A 13,462-nucleotide genomic window follows, 5' to 3' on the forward strand; every position below is an offset into this window, starting at 1 on the left:
CAATGTGAATGGTATGGTTCTAAATTTAACATATGATCATGAATTTGCTCGGATTTTGCTTGAATTTGAGAGAAATTTGAGCAAAAATTGAATGAATTCATCACGAATTTGAAGAATATGAGCAATTAAGCGCATATATGGATGGACATGCCCACAAGTTGCATGAAATTGAACTAATCCTGCGTTGGATTGAACATAATTCTCATGAATTTGCATGAATTGAAACAAAATTCATGCAAATTCATGAGCTTGGAAGCGTCCAAACTGCCTCATGACGTGGTGGGGTGAGTACTCCTCGACGTAGATGTCGAAGATGAGCGACTTCTTCGTAATCCAGTACTCCTCGTCGCGGCTACACAATGAAGACAGACCGAAAGGCGCACATGCTTGGATGAACAAGTGGCTGTAGGGGGTCCAGACCATGTTGTCTGGATGAAGATAGTCGAACTGCGACCTAAAAAGCTCGTACGCGTTATGGGCCTGCTCATGCGCCCAATGCGACTGTGGAGAAACATAGTAAGAAACCAGAACTAAAACATGTGACAAGTGAAGCATTAATATATTTCATACGTACCCGGCGTCGACACCACATCGAGCCCATGGTGGGCCCATCCTCCTCGGGCTCGCCGTACCATTCCTCAGGGTACGGGAATTGGTCCACAATGGGTCGGCCTATCACGAACCGCTCATAAGACCACAACTGCAGCTGTAGTGGGCACCCAACAAATGTGGCTAGTCTCTCCTTCTTCGTGCACGCGTCGCACAAGGCCCGATACATCGCAACAAGGACTGTAGAGGATAGCTCAACTGGGGGACATCATCGAGCTCCGCATCTGCTATCCACCTCACGTACGGAATAAGGATCCTCGACACCAGGTGGCCTTGGCCGCTGGTGAACATAACCCAGCCGAACAACCAAAGCAGGTAGGCCTTCAAGTGCCTCGAGACCGAGTACAAGCCGGCCTCCAGGTGCATGTATGCAGGCTACAAGTAATGCAAATGATGATGAGTAAAATATCTTAAAAATCATAAAGTAATTGGGAAGGTAAATTGTAAGGTACCTAGAACTAGAGGATCCACTTCTTCGTGGGCCCTCGCGGATCCGACAGGAACTCGAGCACGTAGGCGGATCCGCTGAACAGGGGCGAACCGCTGATGCATGACGTTCATCCAGTCTGCATCCACATCGATGACTCCAACGGCAGCTCCGACACAAGGTAAGCCTAACATGTAGGCTACGTCCTGCAACATCGAAGCCATCTCGCCGCAGGGAATGTTGAACGTATGAGTCTCAGGCTTCCACCGTTCAACTAGTGCAGCAATCAGCAAGCGGGCAATATAAAATCATCTCGCCGCTGCCTCAGGATTCTCTGTCGCTCGGGCCTCCACCAAACAACACAACGGTAGGAGTCCAGATGCTGCCAACCTGCACCATTTGAAATATAAAGTGAATGTGGGGCATGCAATAAATAAATAAATTGGCACATACGTAGCTAATTAGCGGCATACCGGTGCTTTCAATAATTGTCGATCGTAAGTAGCTCCTCAGGGCCACGTGGTTGAAAAACTCCTAACTTCATCAGGTGAACGACAGACAAGAAGTTGCGGTGCTTCTTGTCCACTGTAGGGTCAAGAAGCTCAGGGGGTCAGTGGGTGCGTGATATCTGCATTGAAACCAAATATACATGAATATGTTACAACATGTAGACAAGAAAATATATATTAAAACCAAATATACATTGCAACCAAATATACATGAATAATATAAACAGTCTGTTACATGAAATATACACATAGTTACGTAAACAGCATATAACATACACGTACACAATTATTACAACATGTAGGTACACAATTAGATACAAATGTAAGGTCCAAATGCAACGTAGATAACTAATGCGAATACCTTACAAATATAACATCAAGATACGCTAAATACACACTTAACCACCGTCATGACCCCACCTACACAACAGGTACATTTTTCGGACAGTACTTGTATGTGTGACCTGTTTCATTACACTTGCTGCATAGCTTCACCCTTGGACCCGCCTCGGATTCATCCATATCGTTTCGAATACGCCGAGTTTGTCAACGTCCCGGTGTGTTCTTCATCCTCTCAAAGTCTAGCACATAGATTCGTGAGGGACATGGATTACATGTAAATGTATCAACAATGCCGTAGCCATACAGCTCATTGTTCCATACATTCAGTATCTGATTCTTCGTAAAGTACTTAGAAACATATTGCCTGGGTAGCATATTGTGCTCCCCACATGCAGCTATGACGTGTGTACATGGCATGTATAGCAATTGTGGCATCTGACACATACAGATGCATGTTCCAATCCTAAGCACACACTCTTGCACATGCCGCTCACGTCTGCCACCCCTACGACCCTTATCACGACACAAGACACTGAACCTGTGCTCTGCAGTTCCCTCTTGATTGGCGCAGTGCATATGTGCCTTCTTTGTGGCCTTCTCCATGTACTCACATAGCATCGATCCATACAGTATATAGTTATCTTCTATTGCCTTCGAAGCAGTTGTGTAGCGATCAATAAAATATCTGCAAGTCCCATGCATAATACCTTCTATAATTCCAACAAGTGGGGGGGGGGACCTCAAACCCCACATGACTCAGTTGTAGACCTCAGCAAGATTAGTTGTCATTATCCCATACCTTGCCCCTCCAATGTCGTACATCAAAGCCCATTTCTCTTTTAGCTTATTTTGTATCCACTGTGAAATGTTCCTGATAGCTGACCCTGACCTCCTTACTATCTGAGGAGTATCTGTTGGGAGAGGTCCAAGAGCAATCGGGTCATCTCCTGTGGCTTCTAACTCAGCTATCTACTTCATGGTTAGTTCATCTAGTCTTGCCCATAGGGTATTGAACTTTCTCTATTGGTTTTGGCTGTACAATTTCTTGAAAAGATTCATCAAGTCCTTATTTTTGAATTGTCTGTAAAAGTTTGCACCCATATACCTCATGCACCACCTACTCTTCAAGTCAGGCCACTTTGTTGTAACACACCGTCGAACACTACCATATTGCATATCCAACAAAACCTACAATAGCATGCTTTACCCGCTCAAGGAACCAATACCAGCTGTCCCTGTTCTCACTCTCCACGAAGGCAAACCCCAGTGGCAGGACTTGATTGTTCCTGTCGACCCCAATTGTAGACAATATATGTCCTTTATACTTCCCAGTGAGGAACGTCCTGTCCAAGCAAATGATGGGTTGACAATGCCTAAATGCTTTGATGGTTACCGCAAATGCAAAGAAAGCACACTGCAATACTCGTTTCCCGCTATACTTCACATCAGTCGAGGGGTAATACTTGATATCATAGTAACTTCCAGGGTTTCTTACACATATTATGGCTAATTGATGCGGTAGATTGTTATATGAATCTTCGTATGTCCCAAACCTCATCTCAATAGCCTTCTGTTTCGCCCTTCATGCCTTGGTATAGTTTATTGTGTATTGGAACCTTTCCTCAATAATATGGATTATTGATCGTGGCTCATACTTCAAGTTGTCCACAATCTCCCCATACATAATATTGGCAACAAAAGAAGATGATAGGTTCCAGTGGGAGAACTCTATTTCCTCAATGTGACAATTATACTCCCTGACTATTGAGCACTCCCAATAGTCAACCCACTTTCCCCATGAATGCGTGCACCCGTCAAGGACAATCAGACACCAAACACTTGACGTCGTACTCCTTTTACTCGACTTAACAACCTTGAACTGCCTCCGAAGAGACAACGACCAGAATTTAACTACATCAATAACAGCCTCCTTACTAGGGTACATAACACCCTGGGAGACCTTGTTCTCATGATATTCTCACGGTGTTCGATGAGCCTCACTGACCACTAGCTTCAAAAATTTCTAATTCCTCCACTCTGTAGGAACAGGAGCATTTCCCTCCTCATTGGATGAATCCTCATCGGCAATGGATTCCTCCAGCTCTTGATCCTCCATCTCTATCTCTTCAATTATGCTAGGGATGTGCTCCCCCTCATCGGCTACACCCCTCGGTTGCATCTCACACATCCCCAACATCTTGCTCGTCCCCAACATTTACCACTGTCTGACTTGTTCCCGCTATTGCTTCCGCAGAGTTTATCTCTGTTGGATCCTTCTGGTACACCTCAGCTAAGAGCATAAGAGAGAGACCATGATCACATGATATATCTACATACTGCCTCCAAGTAGATGTCGCATTGATGGGGATGAGCTCCCCAAAGTACCCCTGATTAGCACGGCTTAGCACAGCTCTCAGCTTAAGCTCATGTTGCTGGGGATCCAGTTGAAAATAGCGCATCAGCAACTTGCACTGCCCACTATGATCCTCCCATTGGCTCTACTAAGTCCCTTAACGATATGCTGAAATCCAGAGAGATCTACACCGCTAGGACCATAACTAATTTGACCTTCATCATAATATATCTGAAAATATAATTTATCTGACAACCCTGGAAACATCCGAAAATATATCTAATGTTAATACTGAAAACTATATTTCTGATTATCGAAACTCTAACAAAATTACCGACCCTATGATCACTAACAATAGGTTTATTTAATATTGCCCTTAAGCAAACTAATTAACCCTCCATCTATTTAATAAAGTTTTAATTAACTATAATTATAACTTACATCATTATTATGTAAAATCTAGATATTCGAAACTACCATACTCTAAATACTACTATGTATCTGATGGCTATCCTACCATGTCGTAATTAATATTTACAATATACTACAAAATACAGCATATCCTATATTTTTAAACCATAGGTCGTATCTAATATAACTATTGTGATACCGTTAAACCCTAGATCTAGTGGTACTTTAATTACTAATAAAAATATAAGTATAAAAAATTACCGACAAGTGAGATCCAAAATCCGCAGATAAAAAAAGTAGGACTTCACCGCGCTGCCTCCCTTTCCTCTCCTCTCTTCTCTTCCTCCTCTCCTCTCCTCTTCCTTTCTTTTTTTTAAAGATTAAAATAAGTCTTTTTTCTGAATTTTAGACTTTATATAGGGGTGGAGAGAAGAGGAGGACGGGCGGGGGCGGCCCCTAATCGCTCCCTGAGATGGCGTTAAGGGGGCTAACCTCCCTCTAAGAGGATGGTAAGGGTGGCAGGTGCGGCGGAGGTCCCTATCCGTTTCCTGAGAGAGCGGTTAGGGCGCCGGACACTGGGCATCGGGGTGAGCCTGACCTACCCTCTAAGAGTGCAGTAAGGGGTGGCAGTGCTACCGTGGCATCTTTACCGCCCTCTGAAAAAGCTGTAGCCCTTTCAGAGGGCGGTAGACATCTATTTCTGTAAATTCTACTATCGTGAGTCTATTTATTTAAATATTGAATAGAAAAATAAAAAAATAAAAAAACTCTCTCTTGGGACTACTCACCAATTCGCAGCTCGCACTGTTGTACTGTATTCGACCCAAGCATCGAGCACCTGCCGTTCCATCCCGTCCGTAGCCCCGAGGCTCCCCACCGAACGCCTCGCCTCGCGGCACTGGCCATTCGAGCTATTTCCTTCTCGTTTAAGTTTTAACAGTTCAAATTCATACGTAAACCGGCCAAATGCACGTACATTTCTGACGGAGCCATGGCCGTTTACATTCTCACGGGAACAGAGCAGCAGTACACGACGTCACCAACTACCCAGCAGCCTATATCAACACAAAACCTTTATATACCACCTAAAATGGAAAATCAAATCACACGCACAAAGGCTTCTTTCTACACGTCGGAAATCAGCAGCGTATCAGCTCGTCGCGGCGGTCTCGAAGTGGCAGAGCCTGTTCTCCGCGAGCTTGGTCCTGTACGCCGAGGTCCTGTACTCCCTCCACGTGAACTCCCTGTACCGGCGGCGGCCGCCCTCGCCGACGAGCCCCGGCAGCGGCGCCAGCCTCTCCCGCGGCGGCGGGCCCCCGAAGAAGATCACCGACACCCGCGACCGCGCGCTGTTCACGGTCACCCGGTGCCGCACACTACGGAACCTCCCGTTCGTCAGAACCTGCGTTGAACTCAACGAGTGAGATCAAGAATCAACGTCTGTTTATCTTTTTTTAACAAAGTAAGTACAATTTTCCTCTATACCTATAATACATTAAGACATCAAAGATATATATATATATATATATATTATAAATATGAACAATAATATCAAGTTTAAGACTCAAATCCGGATAAACAGACTCTATCACGAGAACCCTAACAAACTACTGGTTCATCTTTCTATCTTGCTCATTACAATTCTACTAGTTTTCAGATTTTGCGTGCGGGTTGGTTGGACCTACGAAAATGCGATCACTATGTAACCGGTGTGGGGTGCTTGGTTTGTTCTAAAAAGATCTGAAAAACGACGGATCCATTTGCCTGTTGACAAGCAATGACTGGCTGCAAGGTTCCAACAGAAGGTTGGTTGATTGGGATGGAAATACCACTTTGATATTAGAGATCTAGATAAAGTGGAGTGTGGGGGGGGGGGGGGGGATTTTGCCTCCACCCGATCTCACCCGTGTGTCCGCCCCATCCTGACCTGTTCCGATTCAAGACCGGGTGATTTTTTTTTTCTCCACCCCGCTTCATGGAGCCTCGATTTTGACCCGTCCTGCTCCGTTTCGATTAAAATCGTTAAAAGTTCTAGATCATATTAAGATAATAGCTACCACAACATACAAATCAATAAAAAAAATCACATCTAAGATTCACAAGACCTAACATAACATGATAATAGTTATATATATGCATTAGTTTATTAAAAATTTCATTAGAAAGGAATAATAAATTCTTAATATCCCACTAACCGTGCAAATAACATATATTCTGGGATGGAGTGGGGCGAGCAAACCTTGACCCACCCCTACCTCGCCCGAATTGGTGCCCCACCCCATCTTACACTGTCCTAACCGGTGCCCCACTCCATCTTACCTTAACTGAGACGGGACAGATGAAGACCCGATGAGTCGAATAGAAACTTAGACCTCTATTTGACATCCACACGTCCACTCAAACAGGACAGCCATGGACCCGGCTCAAACCCGAATGACATTGCGGGCTCCTGTACCGTACAGCTAAACAAAGAATTTTTTTCAAAAGTAGTGACTTGATGTGTCCAAGAACTCACTTTCATTAATAGTTGTAAAGTTGTGTTGAATCTGGTAAATTGATCCATATTTATTTGAAAAATGGCATGCTAGTTGTGACTTTTGAAAACCCATGATTGAATCCTAAAACTCAAGTAAATTACACCTGCAATGTGTCGCCAACGTTGATGAAGAAAGACTCCTTGTCCGACGGCACTGACACCCAGTTGCCATCACGCAGCGAGATCTCTAGCCCTGATATGTCGTTGGACCAAAGGACCGAGATGATCTGAGGGTCGGTGTGCTCGCCGAACCCGATCAACCTACTGTGCCTCAGCTGCTTTAACTCGGGACGCGGTGGATAGTGGTTGACCCTTAGTATAGAGTCACTATCTTTATCCATCGCTAACCTAGTGAACACATCTTTCTCGGCGAGACCCAACCCTTCCGCCATCAGCTCTAGCACCTCGCATGTCATCCTTCTCACAGCTGCAATGTACTCGTTCAGAAGATCACTGCAGGTACAGAAAACAAAGTTGCGTCAACAAGGAGATTGTAGTGTAAATATTTCCCGTAATTTATCAATTCATCTCGTTCGAGTAAGTAAATTTTCTATATCAGTTTTTACAACTACATAGCTCAAAATGGAGTTAGATTCATCAGGTTAACAGCAACAGATGTTTGCTTTTAATTTTTATTTTTTAAAAATGTCACGCATGTCACCTGTGGGCCGACATTTCTTTGCCATGTTGAGCAGGAGTGTCGATGGAAAATAGTAGTTGACGGTGACGAAGTCGGCAGGCGGAAAGGTCTGATTATTGAAGGCCAGCTCGAAGTAGGCAAAACACACGTGACGCAAATTCTTAACCGTGCAATCGTACCTACGTGCACGTGTGCAACTTGGAAGGCGAAAAGATTCGGTCGGCCAGCTCAGGGTTTCTAATATTTTCCACTTTATAAAAGCAATTTTATTATTATTAAAAAGAGACTTGAAGAGGAATAGGATAAGAACAGTGAGTAAGCGAGCAATGATCACTGAGCCAGCCGCCCAGATGACACGTAGGCCTACACTCTGGCTGGCCTAGTATTTTCAAATTTAACATACATAACTAAAAAAAATTATTTGATAACAATAAATATTAAATAATTTATATAGCATTCAGTGAATAGCAGTCAATACTCAATAGGCAGTTACAAATTAGCATTCTTAATCATCAAATTTGTTCAATAAACAGTAGTTAGTACCGGATGAACATATATGTACACCCATAATCTTTAGTGGGCCTGCCCCTGGCCGGCCGGGAGCAGGAGAGCCCGGTGGTGCGACCATGTGATGACTCTCATGACTGACGAGGTGCATGCATGAGAGACCGCTTCTTTTCTTTAAACTTTGTAGTTCCAATTTTTTTTCTAAGTTCTCTGCATTTCGAAGTTTATCCATAGATTGATAGATCTATGGACTCGAGTTTCTCAGGATGAGACACTAGGACACAATGGTGTGCTAGATCATTTTCTGGTGTAGCCGCTGTGGTGACGAGAGAGCTTCAGTTCAGAGATTCCATCACCTCTCTGGATCTCTCTTTTCTCAACGTTCAAAAAAGAAATCACTGTTTCTTCTCTCCTTTTTTTTTGCTCGTTTCTTTTAGGGGTAATTACATATATAAATAAATAGTAGTACGCTACTGTAGATAAGTGAGTCCGGAAATAGAGACCTCAAAGAAATAAGAGATCAAATTCTCTGAAATGCAAATTTATTTCTCATTTATGTTTAACATTTTTATTTAATGCTCCACACAGCTGACCTTCAAAAACTTAAAATCATAATTTTACGTAAACATTACTGACAATTATTAGTATCTACCGAATGTTGTATCCTCAATGCGATAGTTTTTTACAGCTTTGTTCCGTTATTGTCTACTACTTTGTTAGCCATTTTTTCAAACTAACTTTTCCAACTATCAGGTTACAAATTAAAAATCAGCAAAATTATTATAACTCGTTCAAAAGGAAATTTGTATATTTCACGGCAAAGAAGTATCAATAATCATTTAAAAGGCAATTCAAATTAATTCAACCATTTTTGAGTAAAGAACTGTCAAAACATGACATACGTCAAGTAATGAGTGAACTCACCGGAAAGAGCAGGGCCACGCCTCCGCGGACACAGACAATGCCGCGCCGGGCAACGCCACTGGCGCGGCGGCGCCGGCGGCGGTGACACCGAGTAGGAGGTACTCGACCCACCCGAGGTCGCCGTTGCCGCCTATCCGCTTGCTGGCGTACCCGAACGGGCTGCCGCCAGGCGCCACCACCTTGGCCGCCTCCTTCTCCCGCTGCGGGAGCGCGAAGAACGCGGCGGCCGCGGCTTCCACGCGTGCCAGGAGCGCGGCCGGCACGCCGTGGCCCGTCACCTTGAAGAACCCGTGCTCCTCGCACGCCGCCGCCACCGCGCGCGCGGCCGCCGCGCGGCCACTCGCGCCGTCGTCCCCTGCCGCGGCCTTAGCCAGGTCGACCTCCGGCACGGCGGCCATCGGCGGCGCCGCGCGTTGCATCGCCGGGAGCGCGATCTGCTCCAGCTCGCCCTTGGCAAGAACCACCATGGTTACAGACGTTACTCAGGGTGCACACTGCACTGCACTGCACAGTGTATGTATGTCAAAGAAACAGAGGAGGGAAGCAGAGGATGAGAGGAAGGCTTTCTTTTGAGCTCGGGAGGCTTCACTGGGAGGGAGACGAAGGGAGTAGCCTCTCTTTATATATGCATGGGAGAGCTGAGAGTAGGTGTATATATGATACATTGAATCCCAGATGCGTGTAGGACACTGCTTCAAAGTTCTGACAGTTCCTGTGGGTAGGATGGCAAATAGTGCCTCTGCCTTTACCTCTTCGGCAGCAGCTGGATGGAGATGGACGTTTTAGATCTTCTGTTTACAGGTATTCGATAATATATCTAGCTACATTAATTTTATAAACAGTATCTGCTATAGTAAAAACAACACCTGCTATAGTGATCTGTCAGAGAACACTGCAGCAAGAAAAGTCAGATGATACGCTCCGTGTAGGATACACTGCACTGTAGTGATATCTTGCATACTAATTACTATATCCATTCTTAAATAGATGCGGTTTTATAATATGTGTAATTAAATTTTAAAAACTTTAATTACTAATATACACAAAATTATTAGAATTTGATATATAAAAATAATAGTAGTAAACTTATCATAAAAAATATTTTAATATCATTTAATTTTTATCAACATTTATCGAGAGTTAGTTCTCAAAAGAAATAGTTAAACATATTTATTGAGACCGTATTGATGTCTCATATACTTTGTTAAGTGGCAAAAGTCAAATGGTCAAATTCTAGGTGTTTTCGCTAACGGCACCCCACGGGGGATTCTAATCATGTGGAATCATATCAGATAACATCACTTGCAAACTAACCTAACATGGCGAATACACGGCTTCTTCTGCTTACACGGCCCAACTTTTTAGGTCTAAAAAATCATCTACCTAACCCTAATCTAGAATGCAGGTGGGTCGCTAAATTGCAAGTTCTTCTCCTGCCTTATCCTACAAAACTGAATTTGAACTTCGGATAGCCTAGCGGTGCGTGGGTAACTGCATTGTCCCACATGCCCACTGTGTCGCCATGCTATAGTGTATGTATGTCAAAGAAAAAGAGGAGGGAAGCATAGGATGAGAGGATGGCTTTCTTTTGAGCTCGAGAGGCTTCACACTGGGAGGGAGACGAAGGGGGTGGCCTCTCTTTATATACATATGGGAGAGCGGAGAGGTAGGTGTATGTATGATACATTGAATCCTGAGAAAAATGCAAAACCTTCCTAAAAATTACTTAGATTTTAACTTTCTCCTTCAGAAGTTGTTTTGTAACCTCTCAAAAGTTTAACTTTATTGAAAAAACCTCCAAAATTTTTAAAAAATAATAAAAAATCACAAACAAATTCTAAAAAAAACTAGAGACAATTATAAGACCTTATTTGAATTTTTTTTTCAAAAATAATATCATTTCCATCATATTTCATGGAGAGTAAGTTTGGAAAAAAAGAAAAACATGCAGCTAATTTATTAACTCATGTTATTTTAACTTTGTCATGTCTACCATTATTTTTCCTACACAAATCATTGTTTAAGTAAACTAATAAAAGTGGTTTCATTAATTTTTGGGGTGTTACGGATTAGTTATGAATTAATCTATCTGCAACACATTTACTCAATCCTGCACGTTACAATAACTATTTCAAGATTTCATGTATTTTTAGAAGATAGAGGATCACGTAAGAAGACTAAAAAAATTATTTTCATGATTTTTGGATTAGTAAATAATTAACTATGCATTTAACTCGAATTAATAAATGAGCTGCACGTTTTTCTTTTTTCAAACTTACTCTCCATGAAATATGATGTAAAGAATATTATTTTTGAAAAAAATTCAAAAAAGATCTTAAATTGTCTCTAGGTTTTTTTAGAATTATTTTGATTATTTTTATTTTTTTTGAATTTTTGGAGGTGTTTTTTAAAAAAAGTCGAATCTTGAGGAATTTTTTTTACAACAAAATAACTTTTGAAAGAAAATAAAAATCTAAGTGATTTTTAGAAGGTTTTTACATTTTTATGCGTGTAGGATACTGCTTCAGAGTTCTGACAGTTACCTATGTGTAGGATGGATCTGTATCCCCTGCAGCAGAAAAGGCAGGGCAAACAGTGCCTCTGCCTTTACCTCTTCGACAGCAGCTGGATGGAGATGGACGTTTTAGATCTTTTGTTACAGGAATTCAGTAACATAGCTAGCTACGTTAATTTTATGAACAGTACCTAAGTACGTTAAAAACAACACCTGGTAAATCTGTCAGAGGATACTGTAGCAAGAAAAGTCAAGTGGTCAACTTCTGGATATTTTCGCTAACGGCACTCCACGGGGATTCTAATAATGTGGAACCATACCAGATAACATCACCTGCAAACTAACCTAACGTGGCGAATACAAGGCTTCTTCTGCTTACACGGCCTAATTCTTTAGGTCTTCAAAAATCATCTACCTAACCCTAATCTAGAATGCATGTGCGTTGCTAAAATGCAAGTTCTTCGCCTGCCTTATCCTACAAAACTGAATTTGGAATTCGGATAGCCTAGCGGTGCATGGGTGACTGCATTGTCCCACATGCCCACTGTGTCGCCGTGCTATAGAAACAACCGTCCACCTACTTGCGGAGTGCAAATACACAAGACATGTGTAGAACTCTATAGCGGTCTGGGTCTCTCACGCGCAGATACATTCCGCCTCTTGGTTGCCGAGTGATAAGATGCTGGAATGGTGGACTGGCCTGGCATCGGCAACCGGTGTCCCAAAGAAGGCCATTCAATAACTCATAATCCTCAACAGCTGGGAGATACGAAAAGAATGGAACTCGGAGTTTTCCAGCACAAAAAGCTTCCTGCCTCTTCGCTCGTCAACAAAATCAAGGAGGAAGCGACGACCTGGGCATTTTGCGGGGTAAAGTGATTGCTTCAGTTACGAGGAGGATAGTATTTTCTTTGTTTTTCCTTCCTTTTCATCTATTATAATATTAAAGGATAGAAAATTAGAGTAATTCTAGGGGTTAAGTTACTGCAGCTGCTATTCAAATGGGTCCTACGAATCTGCATATATATATATATATATAGGACACCTATTCTATACTCCTAGGAGTATGTACTCCCACATGCAATATACCACCTAAACAAACACTTTATACTCTTTTATCATTTTTAGTATACTCTAATACTAATTCTAAGATACTCTAATATGAGTTGTATGAAAAAAAATTCAATGTTAGCCTTTCATTTTTGCTATATACTCTTTTTTATACATAAAAGAAGTATATACGCAAATTAAGATAAAAATCATGGAATTTCATAAAAATTTTCGTGGGATTTGTATTGTAGTATCTTATAATTACTAATGAAGTATATTTAAAGTGATAAAGAAGCATAACTCATGTGTAAAAGTGGTATATGAGAGGTGGGAGTACATACACCCAGGAGTACATACTAGTTTTCCTATATATATATATATATATATATATAGGACACCTATTCTATACTCTAGGAGTATGTACTCCCACATGCAATATATCACCTAAACAAACACTTTATACTCTTTTATCATTTTTAGTATACTCTAATACTAATTCTAAGATACTCCAATATGAGTTGTATGAAAAAAAATTCAATGTTAGCCTTTCATTTTTGCTATATACTCTTTTTTATACATAAAAGAAGTATATACGCAAATTATGATAAAAATCATGGAATTTCATAAAATTTTTCGTGG

General features: G+C 42.0%; 2 protein-coding genes across 2 annotated transcripts; both read right to left on the reverse strand.

Annotated features, from left to right (window-relative positions):
• Positions 1 to 231: 231 nt before the first annotated feature.
• On the reverse strand, positions 232 to 778 carry LOC133883986 (serine/threonine-protein phosphatase 7 long form homolog). The gene is made up of 2 exons (XM_062323399.1): positions 575 to 778; positions 232 to 501 (listed from the first exon to the last, which is right to left on the reverse strand). The coding sequence occupies exons 1-2, from the start codon at positions 776 to 778 to the stop codon at positions 232 to 234; spliced, it is 474 nt and encodes a 157-aa protein (XP_062179383.1).
• A 4,798-nt stretch (positions 779 to 5,576) lies between these two features.
• Positions 5,577 to 9,932, reverse strand: LOC133885403 (gibberellin 2-beta-dioxygenase 3-like). Its single transcript, XM_062325114.1, has 3 exons — positions 9,259 to 9,932; positions 7,292 to 7,640; positions 5,577 to 6,053 (listed from the first exon to the last, which is right to left on the reverse strand). Exons 1-3 carry the CDS (start codon positions 9,723 to 9,725, stop codon positions 5,802 to 5,804), a joined length of 1,068 nt encoding a protein of 355 aa, XP_062181098.1. The 5' UTR covers positions 9,726 to 9,932; the 3' UTR covers positions 5,577 to 5,801.
• Between the last annotated feature and the right edge of the window lie 3,530 nt (positions 9,933 to 13,462).

This window comes from Phragmites australis, chromosome 11, assembly GCF_958298935.1.
Source record: "Phragmites australis chromosome 11, lpPhrAust1.1, whole genome shotgun sequence".
Classification (NCBI taxonomy): Eukaryota; Viridiplantae; Streptophyta; class Magnoliopsida; order Poales; family Poaceae; genus Phragmites; species Phragmites australis.